The sequence below is a fragment of the Ursus americanus genome, chromosome 6 (genome assembly GCF_024610735.1).
Source record: "Ursus americanus isolate L20-20 chromosome 6, mUrsAme1.1.p, whole genome shotgun sequence".
NCBI classification, from domain to species: domain Eukaryota; kingdom Metazoa; phylum Chordata; class Mammalia; order Carnivora; family Ursidae; genus Ursus; species Ursus americanus.
Genome location: NC_142132.1, coordinates 82,241,441 through 82,267,467, shown reverse-complemented (window position 1 = coordinate 82,267,467; position 26,027 = coordinate 82,241,441). Strand labels below are relative to the sequence as shown.

General features: G+C 40.1%; 1 protein-coding gene across 3 annotated transcripts in view; it reads left to right on the top strand.

Annotated features, from left to right (window-relative positions):
- RYR2 (ryanodine receptor 2) overlaps nt 1-26,027 on the top strand; it is a 718,243-nt gene that overhangs the window by 686,762 nt on the left and 5,454 nt on the right. For all 3 annotated transcript variants that reach the window (XM_087863178.1, XM_087863177.1, XM_087863176.1), the window contains 9 exons: nt 19-105; nt 730-948; nt 2,457-2,587; nt 3,894-3,936; nt 6,685-6,818; nt 10,619-10,679; nt 14,469-14,615; nt 16,558-16,692; nt 24,866-25,022. In XM_087863178.1, the coding sequence (XP_087719304.1) occupies nt 19-105; nt 730-948; nt 2,457-2,587; nt 3,894-3,936; nt 6,685-6,818; nt 10,619-10,679; nt 14,469-14,615; nt 16,558-16,692; nt 24,866-25,022 (1,114 nt within the window). The remainder of the gene's footprint in view (nt 1-18; nt 106-729; nt 949-2,456; nt 2,588-3,893; nt 3,937-6,684; nt 6,819-10,618; nt 10,680-14,468; nt 14,616-16,557; nt 16,693-24,865; nt 25,023-26,027) is intronic.

The following is a 26,027-nucleotide window of genomic DNA, read 5'->3' as shown; positions in this document are numbered from 1 at the left end:
CATTTTTTTCACCTTCAGAACTATTTTGCTCGCAACTTTTACAACATGAGAATGTTAGCCTTATTTGTCGCATTTGCAATCAATTTCATCTTGCTCTTTTATAAGGTACGTACATCTTCATCTTTTAGTAACCATTATGAAAGTACGGATGGACTGAATTGCATGCATAGATTTCACAGATCCACTAATGAGCACGTCTAAACCTATTCTAAAATATGTTTTGATGAAAGAGGAAACCTAGAGGTCAAGCACATGACTAATGGTCTAGTGGCAGGAGTGGATTTGCTCCTCCAAACTAAGCAGGAAATGCCTCACTGATGTGCATTTGGTTCAGCAGAGGGTCTCCCCAGTGTCCCTAGCCTAATTTGGCCAAATATCTCACTCGTTACCATATCTGGGTGTGCATAACTTAATTACGTTAAATTCTTTGGATAACTGGGAATGCAGCTTAGCCCTCCGTTCTCACCCCCCCTCCCCGCCCAACCCCGCATGTGTTAGAATCCTCATAACTCTTGCTTGGATTAGAAGGAATTTTAAAGAGTGTGCTCATTATTTGCCATCGGTTTTTGAAAAGCTATCTTTTTATTTTTAGCCTTGCTTTTAGTCTTTTCATGGGACATGGGCTTCATCTCTGGCTCTTTGCTGATAAGGCTGGGTTCCCACTGTTTCTTATTGGCGCCCATATCTTAGAGGAAATGAACTGACTCTACTTTAAATGGTTTGAATCAGGTCTCCACTTCTTCTGTGGTTGAAGGAAAGGAGCTCCCCACTCGCAGTTTGAGTGAAAATGCCAAAGTTAGCAGCCTAGACAGCGGCTCGCCCAGAATCATGGCGGTTCACTACGTCCTGGAGGAGAGCAGTGGCTACATGGAGCCCACGCTGAAGATCTTAGCTATTCTGCACACGGTCATTTCTTTCTTCTGCATCATCGGATACTACTGCTTGAAAGTAAGCTAGTAAGGCACCAAGGGACCCGTGTGTGTCTGTGTGCGCATGTGTCTATTGCAGGTTGGACTTCCAAGAAAGCCGACTCTGAGATGGGAAATTGACCTGCATGAGGATTATTAGGGACTGTTCTATGAGTCAACAGATGTGGGGCAAGGGAAGGAAGTAGAGGGCAACAGAGGGAAAAGTGGGGCTACCATTCAAACGTGACAGGGCACATGCATGGGCCTCAGTCCGTGAAGCTGGGATGCCCTTCCAGGGTTGTCTTGGGCTGGGACATTGGAGTCTGGCCTTCAGAGCTCCATGTTGGCTGCAGGCTGTCCCAGGAAGGGCAGGTGGCTTTAGGCCTGCTTGTTGTAGCTTTCTGTCATGTCTTGGTAATTATTCATATATTGGCCAGTTTCACCAAAACTTGACCCCATAGAAGTAACCCACCATGTCCTAGCGCGGCTCTGATGTATTAGAGTTACAGAGTGCATCATGTGGAAACTTCCACCGTTGTTTTGATTGTCCTGTTATTAGGTGCCTATTTAATGCCATCATTAGCAGAAATGCTTTATAGTTTGTCACATTTCACCCAGAAAATAACACAGCTCTATCCCTAGATCCCTACCAAGAGAATAATATAATTTGGTGAATAGAACTCAAGAGTCTCCGAGTGCTCAGGGCTGCCCGTTACTTTTGCAAACCTCTTTATTTTTTCCTAACAAGACACATTTCATGGTAATACTTTACTTCACTATCTCCTGCCTCTGATTGTGCAGCTTCTAGAAGACTTTGAAAAACCAGATCCCAGAGTAAAAGACTAAAATGTAAAATTTTCTTCAAAAATTCCTCTCCCTCCTTTTCTTTCCTTTGTCTTATGAGTTGGGGCAGGGGGAGATATGCTTGGATACTTCCAGAACGTCTGCATCCTTCTTGTATCTGTGCCTTGTGTAAAATCTGTCCAGATGAGAAGATGAGATGAATCAATATGTTCTGGAAACATTTTGGCAAACTGACAAAGATTTTTGCTGATGCTGAAATAAAAATTTATTTCAAAATGCATATGGACACTCTAAGAATGGAATCATTCAAGAGATTTTGCAAATAAAACTGCACTTTTTAGAAGCATGCATTTTGGAACATTGGTACCATTGCTATATTTTATTGTAGCTGTTCATGTCTCGTATATATAAATATATATAATAAATATATTGTAATAAAAGATATATCGAATCTTTTTCTCTTTAATATTTAAAGATGATTTCTTTAGTGCAAATATCTGTAAATTTCTATGTGTTTAGAAACATAGGATTATATAGGCTATCTATTCCATTTCTGTTTTTCCTAAGCCTCTAGATGTTTCTTTCTGCCTAAATATAACCAATTCATTTTCACTCAGTTTTACCCTCCTGGAAGTAACATGGGAAATATTTCTTTTTCCAAAAAGCTGTTTTGTACAGATAGTGACCACAAGAGATGCCAGTAAATCTAAACTAATTTCAACGTGTTTATTTTTTCAAATGTAGGTCCCACTGGTTATTTTTAAGCGAGAAAAGGAAGTAGCTCGAAAATTGGAATTTGATGGGCTTTATATTACAGAACAGCCTTCAGAAGATGATATTAAAGGCCAGTGGGATAGACTTGTAATCAACACACAGTGAGTAAAGAATTATGTGAGACATTTCTATGCTCAAAAATTTCAAGACAAAAGAAAAACTTTGCTGGAGGTCCTACAGATTTGTCAAAAGTTTAGCAGAGGTGACTAATAGTTACATTTTCGGCCAAGAAAATCAAAAGACTAAGTGCTGTCAGCTCCTTAATGGATGCCATCAATTTTTTCCCCATCTGTGTTTTGAATTCCTTAATAAAAAATGGCTTTGAGTCCATTTTCACAGCACTGATGGAACGTGACATCCATGACTCAGTGTTGAGGGAAGAGTGTGGCTGCAGGTACATAACCTACAGTGCAGGGTTCTCTCCTCCCAGAGCACAGAGGTGGCAAAAGTTAAGGAAAGAGTTGTAGCATTAAGAGCAAGAAAACTGAATTTCATACTTTTCCTGTACCTAAGTTGTCAACCTGCTGTTGGTGCCATCAAGCAGCTGGGCATCAAACTAGCCAAGGAGTATGACCTGTAAAACTTAAGGCAGAGAAACAAATACTTTTTCTATACAGCAAATATTTAGCCTTGTGAGATCAAAACCCAAACTGCTAGCTGTTGCTCCAGGTATAAACCCGTCACAGAAGTACCATTGTCTACCGCTAAGGGTATTAGTGATGCAATAGTTCTTGAGTAGTTTGTACTCAAGTGTGAAATATCTTTTTATTGTCATCAGTTTTGCTTATTCTTAAAAGGTTAAAATTTCTAATAAGCTCTAAGTTTTCAAACAGGGATGATTTATTTGTGCATTATAAATGTTTACTCTGAATGCTCAGTGTTTTATTTACAACTCTAGCTGTTTATACTAAGTCAGATTGTGTTGTAATATCAAGGTGCCAGAACCGTGTTTTGGTCCCATGCTCTGTTTCCTTGAGGATAACTGATGGGAATGAGATATTTTTATGTCATAGGAAAAACAATGACAAATTTTTAGATACTTTAATTTTGGAACAGAATTAACAAAAAAATGTAGTCATTTGACACATTACAAATGACATATATTGACAAGCAAGTAAATAGAACAAGACTGCTCCTTAATAAATATGCTCATATTCTTTTCCATTAAGATAGTATCCCAGTCTTTTTGTGATTTTGCATGTATATATTGATAGAGTAGCATTTAAATAACATTTGATCTACCTATGATATAGAAAAATTATGGGATAAGATGGGACATAAATTTATTATGATTTTTGTGATTGGAAGAATGTATGTTTATATATTAAGTATGTTGTATATTCCAAACAATATATCATTATCATTTTTTCAAATATTATTTTACTTTTATGCTTTTGTATTTTTTAGGTCATTTCCCAACAACTACTGGGACAAATTTGTTAAAAGAAAGGTAATACTTCTCAAAAGGAATGCATTCTTGGTTTCTTTCCTAGAGCACAATTCAGATTTGAATTTGATGTGGCTCATACGTAAAATGAAATATCGAGGGGTGCTTTATCTGTCAACGTCATTTCAAGTGGCAGTGGAACTGAATATGAATTTCAAAAATTGCACGTAAAAAAACCCATACTCTGTAGCTATAAAATAAATAAGCACTGCTTCATCCCCTGTCCTCTGACTCAGGCTATCGAACAGTGCTCAGTCTGCCCAGTAACAGGACTTGGTGAGAATTTTCTCTCAGATTGTCTGAGAGTAGCTGATGGCCATTTTCCGGTATCGCCAGGGCTGGAATCCTGCTTTATATTACAGAAGTCAAGTCATTGCATGACAACAATGGGTTGAATTTTATTAACGTTATATAAACTTGAAAGATCTTTTTATTTTCATCAAGTTTTAGTCTCCTGATGCCCACTGCCTCAGAGTGTAGTAGGAAGAACTCCGGTACGGAGTCAGTGGTACTCTGGCACCTGCTAGCTCTCTGATTTTGAGTGTCAAGGATCATCTCTGCTCTTCCCACCACACAGGATTTTAATGTTAGATCACATTTTTGAATGAAATAATATATGTGCCATTGCTTGTATGTTGTAAAATACTATAATGATGACACGCCAGCTCCCACTTATTCTTTGAACCTTTCTAATTGCCACACTGACCCAGCTCACCCTCGGTTCTGTGATGGGTTCCAGCCCCAGGGATGCCGTCTGCACTGAATAGGCAGAAGCACCTGCCAAGTGAAGTGGTCATGTTCCCTTAGATTCCACCAGTTTAGTGTTACTCAGGACGGTTCGCAACGAACAGCCGCAAATTTTGTGTTACCAATCTGCAGGGAGATAGAGGGCTTGCCCCAACAATGTAAATCAGGTAGATGATAAAACATGTTGACTTTTTTTTTTTAATAACAAGACTTTTTAGTTGAGAGAAGTAGCGTGTTTGTCGATTTTTATTTTGGTGCAAGTTTTTTTTCTCCTTGTGTGACCTGGCATTTTGAGAAGCATTGCGCTACCGCCTATGAGCACATCCAAAGTAGGCCAAAGCTTTGAAAGACTTATTTTTAAATAATTTTAAATAGATAATTTGAACATTTTAGTCTCCTTAATTATTTAACGAGGAAGCAGCTTTAAATTGTTAAAGCACAAGTTTCTCGGAAGGAAACTGCATATTCAGAATCAAATAAATAAATTGTAATTGGAGTTAGGACTATTCATGGCATTCCTACTGTGTGCGTGTGTGTATGTGTGTGTGTGTGTGTGTGTGTGTGTGTGTGTGTTGCCGGGTGTGTTCTCCTGGGAATGAGGTGAGAACACAGTCCAGAGGGAACAACCACTCGGCTCATCCCAGCCCATCTGTAGTGCCGGGAGAATAACACAGAACAAATGTTTTCATGAACCTTTGTAATCAGTGTTCATAGACTCTTTACTCTTTCATATTTTCATTTACCTTGATTATATACATTTAGAGAAAGCTGATTTCTATTTCTTTCCTTAAAGATTTATTTTAGAGAGAGAGTGAGAGAATAGGGTGGGGGGAGGGGCAGAGGGAGAGAGAGAATTTCAAGCAGACACCCCACTGACCGCAGAGCTAGACACAGGGCTCCATCCCACGACCCTGAGATCAGGACCCGAGCCGAATCAAGAGTAGGAACCCTTAACTGACTGAGCCACCCAGATGCCCCTGATTTTTATTTCTGCTAGTCCCTTCTTCCTTTCCACTAACATATTTCTTCATCCACTCTCTTCTTTCACTTTGGCATTCCCTGCGTCCTTTCCCTGTGTTCTCATTTCCTCCTTTCCTTCTGCCCTCCTTATGCCCTCCTTTCCTACCCTCTTTACCCCTCAGCGGCTGGTCCTCTCTCCTGCTTTTGTCTCCTTACTCTTTCCATTGCCTCCACTTTCACTGCATGGGGGACCCTCATGGTCTGTCAACGTTGGGCCAAGAGTGGCTGTGTCATGGAGCTGCACCGCCTGGGCTCGGGGGTGAGCTGTGTGTGTGTGGGGGGGGGTCATTCAGAAGGGATTCAGATGGTGCCCAGGAACCCATGCTAGGATTTCATTGAAGACATGAGGGGGGCAACAAGGCCCCAGGGGTTACTGAAGGGCTGCTCCAGTCAGGAAACAACGGGAGTGTTGACTGGTGGTAACTGAGACCCCAGAGTGGATGCCATCACAAGTGGCCCGCCCTTCGCCAGGGGTGGGCTGTGCAGATCTTGGCTGCGGGTCAGACCCCGCCTGGTGGCTTTCTCAGCCTGTCTCTTGCCAAGCTTAGTAACCTTGAGCATGTTCTGTTTACTAAGACACAACCTCTTTATCGGCAGAACAGGGTGCTAATAACAGGAAACTCATATACTGTGACAATCCCATGAGCGAAAGTAAGTCAAAGTTCTTACCATAATTCCTGGCACAAAGAACAAATTTGGTTGAAGTTCCTTTCATTCCATCTTCTTTCTCTTCTTCTGTACTTGGCCCACCCTCTTCCTTTTGCATGCCTCCCTCTCGAGTAAGAAATCTTGTTCCTCTGAGAGGTATTATGCTGTAAGCTTGCTGTGACCTATTAAGCAGTGTGATCACAGAAAAGGAGCCATAAACAAGAATTTTAAGTGAACTTGAACATAAAGCAAATATATAGTAAGTGTAAAAATAGAGGTTACAGGGGGTTAGTTAATGCAGGAGGCCAGTAAAGTGCTTTCATTCCTGTCCCCCAGGTTATGGACAAGTACGGAGAGTTCTATGGCCGGGACAGAATCAGCGAGCTCCTGGGTATGGACAAAGCCGCTCTGGACTTCAGCGATGCCCGGGAGAAGAAGAAGCCGAAGAAAGACAGCTCCCTATCGGCCGTGTGAGTGTTGCTTATGCCCTTTCCTATAGCCCTACACTAAAAAAAGAAATTCAGGCATTTCTGAACGTCCTAGTGCACTGATTTTTTTTCCTTCAATGTCTGAGGAATAGAGAGAAGGGAAACAGAAAACGTAACTAAGGTCTAATTTACACTTCGAGTATTTTCAGCTATGGAATGATTATATTTTTTCCCTACTAATTTTGGAAGGTGACTTTTTTGTTATTTACATAAAGCAAAAATAAATAAAGATTTGTGTTCTTAATTTAATTTGCTTTTTCTAATCCCTAAATTCCACTTAAGTCAAAGTCAAACATACGCAGAAGCACAATATTTTTCTTTTCTGATGCTTCCTGCCTGAAAAGAAGTTAATCTTTCTTATGTTTTAGAAGAGGGACCTGTGTAGCCTTTGTATTAGAAATGTTTGAAGTTCATATTCTTTTATTATAATGTGTTTCATTTACATAGCAAAGACTCATACGCCAGAAATACTATGTTGTCATGCTGTTACTTGGAAATTTAATTTTAAAACGAGGCACTCCTAATACTGTGCTTTAATGGAATAATATATAACTAGAAGGATGTCAACCAGTTGAATTGAATTTGTCTGAGATTGAATTTCACACAGACACATATGTAGTGTGAGTGTACATATATATATATATATATATATATATATATGTATTTTGCAAATTGGATGACTTGTAATTCTGGAATAAATGTAAAGCATATGTGCTTTTAGAAATGTATTTTCTTATTGTAGCCACTTAATGATTTTAGAGGAAACATAACAGTCACCTTCCCTTTAAAACATGTCAACCTTTCTTATTTGTGTATTTATGGTCTCAGTTAACGAGGGATGTGATGACTTTGAAACTGTAGTAATTTGTAGGGCTCTGTAGGGCAGTATTACTTTGTCTCAGATTAATATTTTAGCTAGCATTTAAAAAAACAACATTTGGACTGACGTTTCTCATTGGTCATATATTTTTTAATCTACCTGAAAAGTTGTTAGAGTTACAGGGTTTTTACGAATAAAATCAGACAAGCAAATATATGACAGAAACTGCGAATTTAGATCCAAAATATCACCTGGGCACTTTAAGAAAACGCATGTGGGACTTAAAGACCATGTTGGTGTATAGAAAATGGAGCATACTGACGGTGCTGAGAACTAAGACCCTTACGGTAGAATTTCACAGAAAACAAGGACTGTGGTGAGAGTGGTGCTGAGCTTTCTACTAACATTTTCAGATCTCTGAATATAAGACTACGTCTTCTTAAATAATGAAAAAGATGGAGAAAAAATAAACAATGTGGTAAAATGCTTGAGAGCATGATTATTTTCCAAGAGAGTGATCTAAAACAACAGAAGTATTTCTGTCAGGATGCCTGAATGTCGTAGGGCAGTTTCTTACTTGATTTAAAACACTTATTATTTTTCATCCCTATCAAACACTAGGATGACATGTTTGCTATCAGCTTCATGAAGTACTGCTGTTGGAGTGGGGCTGACCCACCCCGAGGGACGGGTCATAACTGATCTAGGCCAGCCAGGGCAAGCATTTAACCTCGGGGAAACTATAAGCCAGAAGTGGAGGAGTTTTGCTAGATGGTTTTGGGATATGAGTCCCCATAAAGACACAAGTGAAATGAAGAAGATGCAGGCTGCTGGCAGCCATTCTATCCCCAGGAGGTAATCTGGCCACCTATTTATTTGATTGACAAGCCCTATATATTTGATTGGCAAATAAATATATACAAAAACAGATACATGAATCATCCTTGTATTCATTCACATTAAGATAATATTAATACACAAACCAGATAATCTTTTAAAAATTGATCTTTCTAAATGTTTTAAATAAACACTACCTGTAACTCTTTCCTAGTTGTGGACATTATTTACTAGATCTGTATTCTTCTAATTTTATTATCCATAATTAAAGCCTGCATCTTCTTCATTTCATTTGTGTCTTTATGGGGACTCATATCCCAAAACCATCTAGCAAAACTCCTCCGCTTCTGGCTTATAGTTTCCCGGAGGTTAAATGCTTGCCCTGGCTGGCCTAGATCAGTTATGACCCGTCCCTCGGGGTGGGTCAGCCCCACTCCAACAGCAGTACTTCATGAAGCTGATAGCAAACATGTCATCCTAGTGTTTGATAGGGATGAAAAATAATAAGTGTTTTAAATCAAGTAAGAAACTGCCCTACGACATTCAGGCATCCTGACAGAAATACTTCTGTTGTTTTAGATCACTCTCTTGGAAAATAATCATGCTCTCAAGCATTTTACCACATTGTTTATTTTTTCTCCATCTTTTTCATTATTTAAGAAGATGTAGTCATATATTGAAACCTATTATAAATATTTATGGAACTTTCATTTATTTGTTTTTGAGGGTTCAGAAACTGCTGTTCTTTATTAAATATCTAAACTTGTCCTTAGAATTTTTTTTTAATGTTATGTTAGTTACCATTCATGGAACTTTTAAAAAACATTCTTTAGTAGGGGCGCCTGGGTGCCTCAGCTGGTTGAGCATCAGACTCTTGGTTTTGGCTCAGGTCATGATCTCAGGGTTGTGGGATCAAGCCCCGTGTAGGGCTCCACGCTCAGCAGGGAGTCTGCTTGAGATTCTCTCTCCTTCTGCCCCTCCCCCAATAAATGTTTTTAAAATCTTTATTAAAAAAATCTTCTTTAGTAATAAAATTGATTCTAGCTCACAGATAACTTTATTTCCTTAAAATAAAAAGTCCTGGGCTAAGGTGAATTAAAACTTAACCTTTGGGAGTGAAGTCTCCTAAGAAGTCAGTTTTGGTTAGCAGTGATTGATCCTAGCACTTATAATTTAAGATTGGCCTTCTTAAAAGAAATGACTAAAGAAGTAATCAAAGACTAAAACAGCAAAGTCTAGAGAAGCCCTTTTGAAAATAATACTGATATTATATTGTGTTATATCAGTTACCTGGAATATTGGAAAAGCTAACAAAGTTGTAATTTTTGGCCCATAGATCAGTGGCAAGTTCTGAAAAAAATGAAAATTAGAAAGTGTGTTTTAATACACGTATATTTAATCTGCAAAGATCATGAATATTTATGCTAAGATGTATTCACTCAACATGTATTTACTGAGAGACATTCCATGTATCACATAATGTGCTTGGTGGGCTCGGGAGTTCACAGACTAGGGAGAAAGGCACAAATGTTCATACATAGATATCTATACACCCACAACCACAGAACAAGTGGGAAATCATAGTAAGTCTAAGTCTACAAGGTGAATCCCTTCTTGGGTAGAGAATGATTTTGAAAATAAAAAGAAACACAAACAAGATGAAAAAGCCCTTTCATTGGCAAATTAACTATAGTTGTAAAATGAATGTGCCTGTTTATGCAAGTTTTTATTAGTGTAAGTAAAAATTATTTTGTTGGAATGCATTTACCATCTATAATGAAAGCTAGTGAGGACACTTGATGCACTCATGCTGGTTAATTTGGCAGAGTTTTCAGGAATCATTCTTACATAAGAAGTGAGTTTACCTTAAATTTGATGTAGGACAACAAAGGGCTATTCTTAAATCTTGAAGTTGAAGGTGGCGATGCTCTGTTTTGTTTTGTTTTCCAAGATCCCTCTGAAAAGCCATCACAAAACCCTGGAACACATCATCCACCCGGGAAGGAACTAATTTCCTGACATGGTTGCCAGTTTCATCCCATGGAAGGAATTTTGGCAGGCTTTTGCGAGCCTCTGTCTCTGCTTCACGTGCCTATCTACAAATCCTTCTTTTTTGTCTTTCCAGACTGAACTCTATCGACGTAAAGTATCAGATGTGGAAACTAGGAGTCGTCTTCACCGACAACGTAAGCCCTCTTTTGTTTCCACAATGTATACTGCACTCACATTAGATGAGTTGGCTGGGCTTCTGCAGATGGACCCACAGTTCCTTAAGAAAGTTAATCAAATACCAATTCATTTAATACACATCATTACTTGACAATGACCAGGGAAACATATGATTAATTAAGCCAATCTCTCATTCCATTTCTTTCAATAGCCAAAAGATTAACATGAAAATGTATTTATACAAGAAAAATTTGAAACTGAGTTGCAAATTCATGTGTATTTTCATTTAGGTTTTATTTTTTTTTATGTTTTTTTCTTTTTCTTTTTTTTTTTTTTTCATTTAGGTTTTAGTTGGGTAAGGGTATACTTCAAAGTTTTCTAGAGGTTAAAACAAAAGTTCTAAATAAATAAAAATTTTAAAACATTAGTTGTGATAAATTTAAGTGTCTCCCAATTGAGTACATTAAATTATTATATTTTTTGTTCTTGATTGATCTTTCTTTTCTCAAAGAGCCTACAAGCCTATGAACTAAACATAGAGCCCAAGTATATGTCCAAATATAAGGAAAAAAAACACCTAGAACTAAAAGCCACCACTGTCAGCTCAGACAGTCCCATTTTACTACCCTGACTTGCTCAATAGCTTGATATTTTTGACTTTTAGAATTTTCAGTTTAAAAAACTGTTACTGTCACTTGTTTTTATCGTCCCATTTGCTGTCTATGGGAAGTTGCTGGAGACAGTCATGAAACTCTGATGGATGGATCAACTACAAATCTTTGCTGTTGGGCTCAGCTCATCTCCCAATGACTCATAATCCTCTTACCATCCTCACGCACTTCCCTATGAAGGGGAGCGTAGGAACACACCCAGAGGCCTAGCCCTAGACCTTCCACTGTTCTTGCCTCTGTGCTTTCTCCCTTGGATGTCTCATTTAGTCTCAAAATGTCACTATAATTAGCACTGACTTTTATAGTGAATGTTAGTTCTACTCTCCTAAAGGCCATGACAGCTCCCAAATTCTCCTGCCTCTATCTCCACCCCTACCACACCCAGCCATGAGCCTAGAACTCTGGATCTCTTAAAGAACTCTCCAAAGAGCTCAAAAACGAGTCTTGTAAGTATCCTTCAGAACTGTCAACTGTTACCTTATTAACTAATTTCTCATCTAATAATGGAAGCAACTCCCTTGAGTAAAAAGGAGACCTCCTCATCTCCAGCACTGGTGTTTTCCATTCAAGTAGCCCTGCCATCTTGACCTCTGTCTGCGAAGGTCAATCCTCCTTGACCTCCTCATGTGCCATAGTACTTGCAGCGTGCCCAATATTCACCTTGCCATGCAGTTTTCTTGTTCTCCAGAGAACTGGGGCATGGACAGACTTCTTCAGACTTCTTCCTGATATATTATTATATCATTAATCCTCCTACAGTTTCATGGCTTCTGTTTGGCCAGTCACCGCTCAACATGTCTTCAGTCTTCAATAGTGTAGTTTCTGTCTGAAACACAGCTGGGGTTACCAGATGTAGCAGTACATGATTCCTAGTTAAATTTAAATTTCAGATAACTAAATGTAGACACTTTTATATTTATATCCCAAATACTGCATGGGACATACTTAATCTAAAAATTATTTATTCTTGGGGCACCTGGCTGGCCGTCAGTGGAGCAAGTGACTCTTGATCTTGACGTTGTAGGTTTGAGCCCCACATTGGGCCGGGAGATTACTTAAAAATAAAGTCATCTCTCTCTTAATTAAATGAATAAAAACTTTAAAATGGGGGGGGTACCTGGGTGGCTCAGTCCATTAAAAAATAAAATCTTTAAAAATAAATAAATAAATAATAAAAACTAGTTCTTCTTTATGTGATGTTTCACTGTAACTGGGCAGCCTGTGTTTTTATTTGCTGAATCTGGATGTCTAAGCAAAATCCCCGTGTAGTCTACACATGTACCCTTGGCTCAGTTTATCACCTGTATTAGGTTCCTTACCCATCTTATGCTTACAAACCTGTCCTTTCTCCTCACCCTTTGCCTTTCTTAATAGCCTGCTAGATGTGTCCATCCAGATGCCCTGTGACAAATGTGTCCTCCCCTCTCCTTCCCACTAAATGCAGTCCCCATCTGCCATTTTCTCTTTCTCTCAGTATTTTGTTGTTCTTGTTACCTGCACTCAAATGACCAGCTTGGACTCCTCCTTTTCCTTCTCCTACCACTATATACAGTTAATTATGTGCCTAATCGGATTGTCATTCTGTCCTCTGTGATTCCCCCTTCTGCCCTGGTCAGTTCTGCTGCTAGTCATGGCTCTCATAACCTTGCCAACCTGTGGGGTCAGCCAGTGGTGTCCTAATGTAATGGCTCTGCCACTTGCACCTTCTTTTAGGAAAGAGCTTGACCTGAGTTAGCTCACTTTCCTTATTTGTAAATTTGGGGCTAAAATTGCTTGCTTATCAGGGGTCTTGCTAGAATAAAACGAGAGACTGTATGTGCAAATATATGGGGCCGTGACCAGCACTTGGCAGGCATGCCAAACACTTTCATTAGATGCTTTTCATACACCATTATTCTGTACGATACTCCAGGGGCTCTCATGGGCCAGAAGATGTGCCCACATCCCTTCATGTGGCCTTGAGGCCTTCCAGCCCTGCTGTACATGTCCAGACTCATCTTCTGAAACAGAAACTGTCATTCTTGAGCGAGCACATTCTGCATAGACTTATCTCAGTGTCTGTTTTCAAATATTGTTTTCTTTTTTTCAGCCTGATTTTTAACTTCAGCCCCAAGCTGCCCATAAAAACTCTGTACCACTTCACCCCCCTCTGTCTTGTTTTTGTTCTAAGACTGAAGATATATTCTAGTCAAAATGAAGGTTTCCACCCTTTCCCAAAATAGGCATCTCCTGACCCCACTGACAAAACATGCCTTTTGCCCAAGAGACTCTAATCCAGAAGTAAGCATGATCACAGTATCTTTTCTTCTACTTTATTCATTCTCCTCCCCTCAAAAAGCATATACATTTTCTAGCCTCTGTAAAGTTAATCCTGTATGTTGATTGTAATCAAAATTTCTACATTTCGTACCAACTGTATTATTAAGTTTATTATAGCCTTCAGTGACATTAAACAGTATTTGCATTTTTCTCCTCAACTTGCTTTGGCTCATGTAAAGTGAGATGCTTGGTTAAGACACCACATATAATCTCTTATAACTAGTAGGTCTCTACAAACACGGATTTAGTGAGTAAGTAAATAAAAAATGAAAGAGCAAAGGAAAAGAAGAAGGGAACGTCTATTGGTTCTTTGGTTGACTGTAGAGCAGGGGCTCCCAGCAGGGGCAGTTTTGTCCCCCAAGTGACATTTGGCAATGTCCGGGGACATCTTTGGTGGCCATAGCTAGGGAGAAGGGAGCTACTAGCATCTGGCGAGTAGAGACCAGGGTTGCTACTAACTATCCCACAATGCCCCGAACAGCGCCCACAGCAAAGAATTATCCAGTGTAAACTGTCAGCAGCGCTGAGGTAGAGACACGTTGCTACCAAATATTAAGTCAATAAAATTTTCTCTGTGGCAAGATTTGCAAGAACACTGTCTCTGATATAAAGGAGAGAATGACATTGAACCTCTCAGAACAAACCAAAGGAAAATAAAATACACAAACCGATGTAACTAATTAGAATGATGTAAATGTATAGACTAAGAAGGTAAAGTAAATGAAGTGATTATAGTAGAATGAAATCAGAATAGCTTTTGACAATAGTCACTCATTCTATCTTCTGATATGCTTCCCTCCTGTTTTGTCTTCTCAGTCCTTCCTCTACCTGGCCTGGTATATGACTATGTCCGTTCTTGGACACTATAACAACTTTTTTTTTGCTGCTCATCTTCTTGACATTGCTATGGGATTCAAGACGCTAAGAACCATCTTGTCATCAGTAACGCACAATGGCAAGCAGGTAAAAGCTGATCTTTTTTCCCTCCTGCAAAAACCAAGAAAACCCAACAAATAGCTAACCCAAATAAACCCAACCTCCAATGGCAATGTACAGTTGTAAAGATTTTTTTGAATGGAGGATCTGCATTTTTTTCTTTTATAAACCATGAGGATTATTAGTTGAAGAGTCCCCTAAACCCACATTCAAGTCATGGCTTGACTGATTCTCTGAGTGACCTTGGATCACTAACTCATTGAACATTTTTAAATCTCTACTCATTTTGTAAAATGAATGCAATAAAAATACCTGCCTTTTAGATTTGGAGAAAATTAAATAAAAACATAAATGTGGAGGTGTTAGCACAGGCCCCGGCACATACAAAACACCCCAGGAAATAATTTTTTCCCAATATGATGTTCACTCCATTTGATACTATAGGAACCAAACTGTGTAGCATCCTGCGGCACTAGCTGTAATAGTAATAAAACACGAGATGCCTCGTTCTTAATTTAATGTACTATTTCAAAAGTGGGTATCTGGGTATTCTTTTCTCGACTTTTACATTGGGCAGACAAAATAATATAGTTTCATGCTTGACAGGGTCATACTTAGAGTACGTACATGATGGCTTAGTTTCAGATAATCAATGTACGTTTTAATGGAGCCCAACTGTAATGTGAAAACTTTCATTATGAATAAACTTACCATAGAGGCATGTAGTAATTGATTCATTCTCTATCAAGTGTCCACTGGGAAGTAACACATTCTTTGTCAGTTATTTGGCTTAACAGAGTCCTTTTCCATAATTGTATAATCCAGTAAATCGACGGCCCTGCAAAAAACTGGAACTGTGTCCTCTGTTAAATTCATATGATTCACAGTTAAATTTTCATGACCTTTAGTTTCCTAAATTTCAGCACATTGTTCTTACATACGTCTCTTTAGTTTCTGAACGTATGACATCAGCAAAAAAGCGTTACTGTGCTTATTCATTGACAGCATTGAATTCCTAATATATTTTAAAAACTGGAGATGCTGTGTCTATTGTGTATTTTCACACAAAAGTTCTGGCACTAGTTTCAATTAACTTCTAAAATTTTGTTGTGATTATTCCTTTTTTTTTTTTTTGAGCTATCAGTTTTTCATTTGCAGAAATCTAGACAGCTTCATAGTCCTTCTAGGTAAAACATGCAGAAATTCACAGTGACATTGTACTTAATTTGTAGAAGTGAATTAAGCCCTCTATTCAAATAACATGTTTTCTCCAGATAATTATAAAGTGATTTTTTTAAAGATTTTATTTATTTATTTGACAGAGAGACAGCCAGTGAGAGAGGGAACACAAGCAGGGGGAGTGGGAGAGGAAGAAGCAGGCTCCCAGCAGAGGAGCCTGATGTGGGGCTCGATCCCAGGACTCTGGGATCACGCCCTGAGTCGAAGGCAGACGCTTAACGACTGAGCCACCCAGGTGCCCTTATAAAGTGATTTTTGAACGACTTAATGTATGCTGCCACAGTCCAGAACATAGGGATTTGTTGTAGTCAGAGGAAGGAGACAGAAAAAAGAATGCATTTTGGTCTGTTTAGAGTTTCTGTGATAAAACTTGAAATATATTTTCACCAAGTTGGTGAAAGTCATGTTTTCAACATATGCATACTATGATCAATTTGGACGTAAAAGTAAATCAGAGTTTATTCCTATTGTAGCTGTAGTATGCATTTACTAGCCAATTAAGTAGGCAAGTTGTACATGAAATAGTCTGAAAACTTGATAAAATGAAGAGAATATGAAAATAAATTTCCCCCCTTGGGGGGTAAGAAAGGTATGGAATGAGGTATGGATTCCATTACTTTCCAGTCAACAAATCCAGCTATGTGCTCATAGAATGCTTTCCTCACACACTAATGTCAGCTATGCCAGTCCTGCATTTCTAATGCATCCTCGATGTCACATTTCTTTCCAGCTTGTATTAACTGTTGGCTTATTAGCTGTCGTCGTATACCTATATACTGTGGTGGCATTCAATTTTTTCCGAAAATTCTACAATAAAAGCGAAGACGGTGACACTCCAGATATGAAATGTGATGACATGCTAACGGTAAGTTCATACACTTGATCTCATATGAATGAAAAATTTCTCCTGCTTCTTCAGTCTGAGCGGCTGTGTAGTCACTCTTCAGCCACGTGGAAGAGAAAACAGCACGCATGGTAAAAAGTTATGTGGCATACAAAAAACCGTTTTCAATGTTTATGGAACATAAAGGACCATTTCTACCATTTTTGCACATCTGCTGCACCAAACTGATAATGAGTAGATTTCCTACATAAATAACTTAGAATTTGAAGGATTAATATCAGGGCTTTAGCTTTAGATTCCAGGACAGCAGGTAACATTATTTCCTTGGGTAATATTTTGAAGCCTTAGTGACTTGTTCACTTTAATGGTATTAACATTCCTGAAGTCCAGATATTAAGTGACATCACTTAAGTCCAAAAATATATCTCTTAACGGTTGGCTTTTGCTTTTATATTCAGTATCCTGGCTTGAATTACCTTTTTAGTCTTGGTTTTAAAATCAGTGGATGTGAAAGTTTTCATGTTGCTCTGTCACTGTTCTGTAACCCACCTCTCTGAAAATGGCAAATCGTTAAGTTATGCAACATGAGCTCTTAGACTGGAAATACTTTACCTCTACCTGAAAGGAGATGAGTCTTCAATGAGCACCAAATCAAAATACCTATATAAATGGGGTTAGTGGGGTAAAAGACTAACAACATGATAGTTAGATTACTCTAGAAAAAATAAACATCCCAAAAAAGTAGTGAGAGAGAACCAATATTATAAAAACTAATACTTCAGGCATGTTTTGAATTAGAAAATGATAAATCTGTGGGGTAGGATAGAGAGTCTAGAAAAACATTAAGATAAACTTGGAAATTAGAAATATGATAAAAGTGGCTTTTGAAATCATGAATGAAAAAGAATTCAATAAATGGTATCGGTACTATGGATGTGCTTTTGAGGAAATTTTGATAAAAACTGCTACCAGCCTAGTTCTTTAAATAAAAATAAATTCTAAATGAAACAAATATTTTAATGCAAAAAAAGAACAGAATTTGACTTTTGAAATAATAACAATTTTTAAATGGGAAATGGTATTTCTGAGTATGACATAAAACCTAAGATGCACAGAAGCCTAAAACCTTACTTTAAAAAGGAATAACTGTAAGCAAAATCTTAAAGACAAATGAGAAACTGGGAAAAATATACTCAACACTATAACAAAGGGCCAGTGTCCTTAATTTACTGAGTCTTTATCACATCACTAGGAAAGAAACAAGCCAATAGAAAAATAAACAGACTATGTCTAGACAACACGTGGTAAAATTCAATCAGCTTATAAATTGGGAAAATACTTACCCTCTATTGTAATTAAAGAAATGCAAATCAAAACAACTGACCGCCACTTTTTACCTATCAGGTTTGCAAAATGTTTAAGTTTGTTAATACCCACAGTTGTTTAATTGAGGGAAAACTGGCACTTTCATGAACAGTTGTTGGGAATTTAAATTAACACTGTAATTTTAGAGAAATTTTGTAATATCTCTCACATTTTTAATTGTACTTACCCTTTGCCTTGTCAGTTCCACTGCTAGTATTGATTTAAGTATTTATTTACAAATATGCTCCCGTATGTTCAAGGATACTTGCTGTTATCACAAACTGGAAATAATCTAAATTATCAAGAGTCCCGATTAAGTCAATTATGGCAAATCCATACAATGGAAAAGTAGGTAGCTATTTACAAATAATACAGATCTGCACATATTGATATAGAAAAGCATACAAATTGCATTTAAGTTGGGGGGGAAGCAGATCTTGAACAGTATTATGATAAGATCCTAATTGTGTGTACACACACACACACACACGCACTAGAATGTACATATTAGATATGCTATAATATGGATACAGTGTTTCTGGAAGGATACGTAGGAAACTGTTAACAAGGGTTCCTATAGGGAGTAGGACCATAGATTAAGCAGAAAGTAAACTTACACAGTAAGACACTGGTCATTGGTAGCATAACACCCACCAGAGTCGCTAACACCCAACACTTTACAATCAGTAAGGAAGTACTTTAGAGATCCTTTACCTCCTCTTCTGGGAGCTGCTTTTAATATTCACCTTGCCTTCCCTACCTGAGGACCCTGAAGACTAGGGGTAGCAGCTGCCTAGAGGCAGGGTGGGGATCAGAAGGCTGGAGGAGGTGGCAAGGCACAAAAGAAACTCAGGAAGTACTAATACCAGGTTGTTGTGTCTCCATTGATGCCAGGGAGATTCATTTTTAGTCCAGGAGAACCCCCTCCCACCCCATCCCCTGTGGATCTAAATCTAAGTCCACACTCATTGGTCCAAAGGTTTACTGAGGTCATGCATTCTCAGAGGGTATGGTCCTCATGCATTGCTGAAGAATGCTGGAAAGGTGGGATGACTTCAGGTAGTGGCACTGAGGGGCCTGTCTTAGGGAGTAGGAACAGTGTGACCTTCATCCCCCTGCCTCCTACCACACTGGGACCCCTGCAATATCCTAGTCTCTCCTTCTAACGTCATGAGTCAGATTCGACCTGTTCAATTATCCTAATGGTATCCTTGGATGACTACTTTTTGAATATCACTCTATGTGTTTCCATTGCTTTTGTAAATTTTGCCAATGTGCTTATTATGAGAAGAATACAAGCATGATTTGAATAAGAGGTGGGTTAGAAAGACAGCTAGCTGCCTTTACCAATTGCATGGGGCGTGAATGGAAAAGGCAGACAAATTTGCCTCGCTCTAGGATGAGGGAATAAAGCTTCTTGAAATTTTCAACTATGGGCTCAGGACTGAGCATGGATTCTGCCTCAGTGGAAGGGATTTCTGCCCTTACCAGTGAGACTACCTACGACCAGCTCTTTTATGCGTGTTTGTATCTCTAGGCATAATGACAAGCTTTCTGTCTTGCCTTTGGCTGGGGCGAGGTTGGGGACATCACAAGGATACCTCTTAGATGTGTTTTCTTGCAAAATTAGACTCAGTGCCAAGATACAAACATCTCAGCTGCCAGCTCTGTCACAACTGTGTATGGCTGACGAGCGGGCCATCCACACAGGAGGCTGCGTACCGTTGCACACGCCCAGATCTAGCTGATTGTTCTTAAAAACTATCGCATCAGAAGCCATATTGCCTAGATTTCCCTTACAGTGTTAGGTCTCAAAATGCCTTTTAATTTGCCTGTTACTGATACTTGTGCAGCGAGGTTTGAACAAGCCAACAACATGTAAAACGTAACTGATCGCTTATGGTAGTGCTCATCAGAAGTCATGGCTTAGCAAAACCAAGTAGCTAGCAAGACAGAAGGATGGAGTAGGAGGTGGTCAGGTTTGATTTCTTTCATGAACTTCTCAAAAGAGAATCTTTCCTTTATATCCGTCTCCAGCATTTAGTCTTCACGGAGGGAAGCCTAGTATTGTTTGCTTGAGATAGGTTTTCTTCACTCTTGCCCTACTTTCTGGGCATCATGCTGAGCTTCCACTGCCTTTGTTATTTCTGGTTGTTTCCTAGTATTGCAGGAACATTTTAGATTTTCACCGGGTCCTGGTTCACCGGCCAGTGTTTCAAACCTAACAGCAGGTGGCGCTGTAGCTGCAGTTTTCCAGACTAGCTGCGCGATGCTTCAGACTTCGCTGGCCTCCTCCCTCTCTCCTCCTTCTTTCCTTCCTCCCCTCCTCTCTCTCTTTCTTCTTTCCTTTCTTCCTTCTTTTCTTTCTCTACTTATTTATTTAGGATCATGCTGTTTTGAGCCTGAGAATCTAATTAAGCCAGCAGTATCCGAAAAGAATTTGAACCTCCTCTCGAAGAACTTAGAAGAAAGTGAAAAATGACCCAAAGTTCCAAAGTCCTGGGCAGAAAGATGATTGGAGCTAGACAGCCAGGGAGACCGGCGTGCCATATATAAAGACATTCGTCTCAAAAGGGGTGGTTCTCAACCTCCAATGCATAGACCATTCACCAGGGCAGCTCTGTATGAATCCACAGGTCCGTGAGGCCACCCCCAGATCCCTTGAGTCAGAAACTGCAGGGAAGGTGTCAAGACCTGTGTATTTGGGGGAGGGGGGGCAAAAAAGCCCAAAAAACTTTCCAGGTGGTTGAGATAACATGGCACTCCTAGGGAAGTAACCAGCTTAGATGATTGTTCTTTTCTTTTTTCAAGATTTATTTATTTATGAGAATGAGAGTGTGCCAGGGAGCAGGGGGAGCAGGAGGAACAGGAGGGGCGGAGGGAGACAAACCCCATGCTGAGTGGGGAGCCCTACGCAGGGCTCGATCCCACGACCCTGAGATCATGACCTAAGCCAAAATCGAGTTGGACGCTGAACCGACTGAGCCATCCGGGCGCCCGCATTCCAAATCACTTATTTTACTCTCCCAACAAGTAATCTGTCTCTGTCTCTATCTCTCCCCCCCCACCCCTTTTCTCTTTGGTCAGGATAAAGATCTTATAAAGATCTTCACCAATCGACCAGAAACTGTTCCTCCTCCGTTTTCCTAACGCTGCCGTAAACAGTGTTTAACCCCGACCTGAGTCCATTGAGATGACTGGGGGAGAATACACAGAATAGTAAATTTTGAGAATTAACAACTATTTCCAGCATCTGTAGTGCCAGGCACCTTCCTTCCTTGTGACTCAGATTCTCCTGGAATGACATCTTTCCATTCTCCAGCTCTGACAATCAGGTCGGAGCTGATTTTGTGAAAAGGAAGCTGAACAAGAAGTTTTCTGGGGCGCCTGGGTAGTGCAGGGGTTAAGCATCTGCCTTCGGCTCAGGGCATGATCCCAGTGTTCTGCGTTCGAGCCCCACATCAGGCTCCTTCGCTATGAGCCTGCTTCTTCCTCTCCCACTCCCCCTGCTTGTGTTCCCTCTCTCGCTGGCTGTCTGTCTGTGTCAAATAAATAAATAAAATCTTTGAAAAAAAAAAGAGGTTTTCCATTTTCCAGAGCAGAATGATAACCTGATGGCCCCCTGCTCACAGTGTTTACCACACTATCTCATACTCCACCGCAGCAGCCATCTACCTACTATTTCTGGGGATAACCAGGTAGTGAAGGTTAAGGTTGGTAAAATAAGTATCAGAATCCCACAGGTGAACCATGCATTTTATTCTTTTACAACATAGTATCTTATTAAGCCTAAATAATCAAATCCATAAGACTACCTGTCTTTTCCGCGTGGCCATAAGCCTATTATTGAAATATGGTGGAATCCCTTTTTTGGCATGGGAGTTGCCACAGAATCAAGGTGAACAGAGAGACAGGGATATTGCTGGGAGAGGCTAGATGACTGAGATCTGAAAATCTTAGAATAGTTAACAGTCGACATTTACTTTGGTAATTCAGCCTCATTTCCATGGTCTTGTCTCCAGCTGTGCATGTCTAGAAAGTAAAAGTGAATCATTCTCTTGAGGACAGACTCCTATTAACCAGGCTCCTAAGAGTGAGATGTATGAGTCAGAATACCAACATCCTACTCATTAAGAGTTTGTGCCACACGTCAACACAAACTCTATGTTGGAAGCCAAATTATACTCCAAAGTCTTGGTTAGCAAGATTTAGCAAAAGGAAGGAGCTAGATGATCTTCGTCCCCTACATGTCACAGAAGCAGGACTTGGAGAGCTAGGACATTCCAGAACCTGGATGGGGAGTTGCAGTGATACACTGTTGGCCCAACATGGATATAGTATGAGTGTGGGAGCCAAAGGGCCAGAACTGGATATGGAGAAGTGCCAGACCAGAGCCAGGCAGAGTGTCAGAACTGAGTCCAATCCAGAGAGGGGATTGCAAACAAAGGTAAGTATGGTGAAGCCAGGAAAGGATGGCCTATGTTCACTAAGTGAGGAGCAGGCAGCTGCAATAATTATCTATGTCCCGTGGCTATGACTGAGCACATACGAAGACAGATCTGGAGAAAAACGTACAACCCAATCTTTTTCTTAATAAAAATAAATGCTTATGGTAAAAATAATCCTAACAGTATGCAAGAGTATACAGTGAAAATAAAATTTCCTCTTCCTACAGATCCACTGTTCTGAGTTTCAAGCACTGTTTTAGACACACAGCTATTGGAAATTAATGCAGTGTCCCAAGGGTACTGTTTTAAGTGACTGTCTTCAAAATTTTACTCCAGAGTTTGGTTCAGTATGGGGTACCCAGAATCCCAGTGTTTGTGCCTCTAGGAGATCCGGGTGCATAGTTTGGTTTAGGCACCATTGGGCTCACTGGGTTCCAGAGAATGATTTTCTGGGCCTCTCTGCAAGAGGGACCCCGTACCTGAGCTCCAGAACAGTTCTGCAGGGTGGGGGGAGGGGGAACAGTAGCAGAGCTGCCTTGTGATAATCTGTTCATGGTGTGCCAGGCTGACAAACTTCCTTTCTGAGTGATCCGATCTTTTTTTAAATTCTGTTCATTAAATTCCAGGCGTCTGACCCAGGAAACCTTTTATCTGTATCTATCACGATTAGCTGTTGAACTGTGAGCATTTTGGTGTTCCCTTGCTGCCGGTCCTATGCCTGCACCTTGTGCTTTTTAAGGTGCTGAGAATTTGAGGTTTATGGGTCGAGGCAATGAAGTCTCCATGAGAACGCTGATCAGTCATGACTTTCACTCCTCATTCATCCCACAAGTGATTTATAAGTTCCTGTCATGTGGTGGACATTCTTTTAGGCACTGATAACAGAGGAGTAACCACAACAGTTCTTCTTGTAATGAAGCAATCCTATTGGAGTGAGGAGATCATAAAGCATCAGAAATAGGTAAATTGGAAATACAGTCTGAAATTCAGGAAGGAGACCCACGGTGTAAATAGAAATGTTTTTAAGTGATTAGCACAGAGATGAGAACTTAAGTATGAACCTGGGCAAGGGAGTGTCCTAACAGAAGAAAGGTCAGAGAACCCAGTGCTCGGGCATTGGTTCATGAAAAGACAGGGAGACAGGCAGAAGTGGCCAAGGAGGCTGAGAAGGAACGGGCAGAAATGTAGAAGAAAACCAGGGGACTGTGATGTCTCCCCAAGAGAAGACACTGTCTCAAGGCCTTTGCCCCTTCATTATGGCAGACAGTGGGTAAATGGGTCTTGCACTGGTGGGGGACATTGGTTGGGTAAATTAGCATGTCTGGAACAGTTTAAGAAGGTGTCATGGAGGAAGGATTATTAACTGAGAGTCAAAGGGATGAAAGGAAGGGATGAGAATGGGAAATGATTTTTCAAGAAAAGGAGAATGTGCAAGCCAAGATCTAGCATTGGGGATAGTATCAGAGGGGCGTGGGTAGGGGGCAGGATGGTGTTTGGGAGCATGAATGATCAGCAGAGAGGGGTGAAATGTTGCTAAATCTGAGGCCCTGAATGAAGATAAACTACGATGCTTTCAGCCATTGGCTCTCAACTGTTGAGATTTTGCCCCCTAGGGGACAACTGGCAATGCCTGCAGACATTCTTGGTTATCCGCGGGATGGGTGCAATTGGCATTGAGGGGTAGAGGCCAGGGATCTTTCTAAAATATCCTCGATGCACAGGACAGACCCCACACAAAGAATGATCTAGCCCAGAATGTCGACAGTGCTGATGCGGAGAACCCCTCCCTTTTCTGCAGCGGGCACTTGGAGCTGTACTTATTATTGCTTGCTTTAATGTTTCACACTCTAAACCATGAGCTGTTATTACCTCACTGCCGCTCCCCTCTGTCTTTCTTCATTATTCTTCACGTTCGAGTAGCAAAATTTCAGCATCATATCCCATACATGACAGATGAGGGTTATCCGGTCTGTTTTTTTCTCGCTTCATTTCTGAGATTCCATCTTATTATGCTTTTACTTCCTCTCTCCTATGTCTATTATGCTGAAAACATGAACAGGGCGATTAAACATAGTTTTGCGGACTTAAATGTGATTACCTTGTGCCAGATGCTCGTGAGGTGCTTCTCATTCTCCGCAAAGTGTGACAGAAGGCGCTAAGCAGAGTGTGCAGTGCGGACTTTTGTTTAAAAGGCAGCAGAGTGTAAGAGCCAAGTGTTTGCGTCACAATCACAGATACCGAAACAAAAAGAGGCAATGCAGAATGCAAGATTCTCACCGATTCCAGAGTGAGGATTAGGAACTAGAGGGAGAATCTTAGCTTTGTGGAATGTGAGAACAGGCAGTGTTCCTCCAAGAAGTGACCATTTCTCTCTTTTCCAGTGCTATATGTTCCACATGTATGTCGGGGTACGTGCCGGAGGGGGTATCGGTGATGAAATCGAAGACCCAGCAGGCGACGAATATGAGATCTATCGAATCATCTTTGACATCACCTTCTTCTTCTTTGTGATTGTCATTCTCTTGGCCATAATACAAGGTAAGCCCTGTCTTCACTGAAGTGCAAGAGGATCTAGAATCTGAGCCACCTGTTGTTTAAGCTAGTATTAAGGTAGGGAAGAATGTCAAGTCCTTTCTGGAAAATCCAAATAGAACTTCTTCTTTCAGGATTTCTTCATTTGAAATCTGTAGAGGGAAAATCAAAGAAGCATGGATGCTGGTGTAGGGGAAGATAGATACAGGTTTCTTTGGACTCTTTTCCCAGAACCTGATGGAAAGAGCACTTTCCTCAGTTTGACTGCCTTGCCACTTACTGACTTTACAACGTTGGGTGGGTGAGCCATGTAACTGTTTTGGGTCTGTCGAATGGAAATTATATAAATCTCTAAGCCATTGTATTACTGAAAATTTGTTTTTCTTTTAAAGAAGTGATATATATACAAGTACCCAGCACAGTACCTAATGCACAATTAGTGCCTCCTCAGTAACCCTAAGTCTACCATTGTCAGATATGTTCCATGTGCCTGGCACATGCATTAACTCAGTTTACCCTCATGCGTCCTGTGAGAATGGTGGTGGTGTTTATATTTGGAGAAACTGAGCCATAAGAAGTCTAAGTAACCTGGCTGAAGTGCACAGTTAAGTGTCAGGGCTGGAATCCAAACCCAGGGTGTCTGGACCCAGAGCCCCGACTTAAAACCAGAGTCCATATCGACCCACCAGTTCTTCCCTTTACTACAAGGACACTTGGAATGTGGTGTTTTCCTCCCTCAGAAAAAAAATCACTCTTCTTTTTCTGCTCATCCACTGATCCTGGCTTGAATTAAATGTCTACACACATGGTATTATCCTCTAAGTTCTACGGGCACAAAAACGGAACTTTTTTTTCAGTAAAGTACATGAACAAGTTTAAAGGATTCATAATCCATCCTCTGTGTCTTTACTGAGTGCGACAGTGATGTGTTTTTGTACGAGAGCAAACTTGTAAATCCCTCAGAAGAAGAGGTGCAGCCATGAGTCAGAGGAGGAAGAGGGTCTGAGGGGA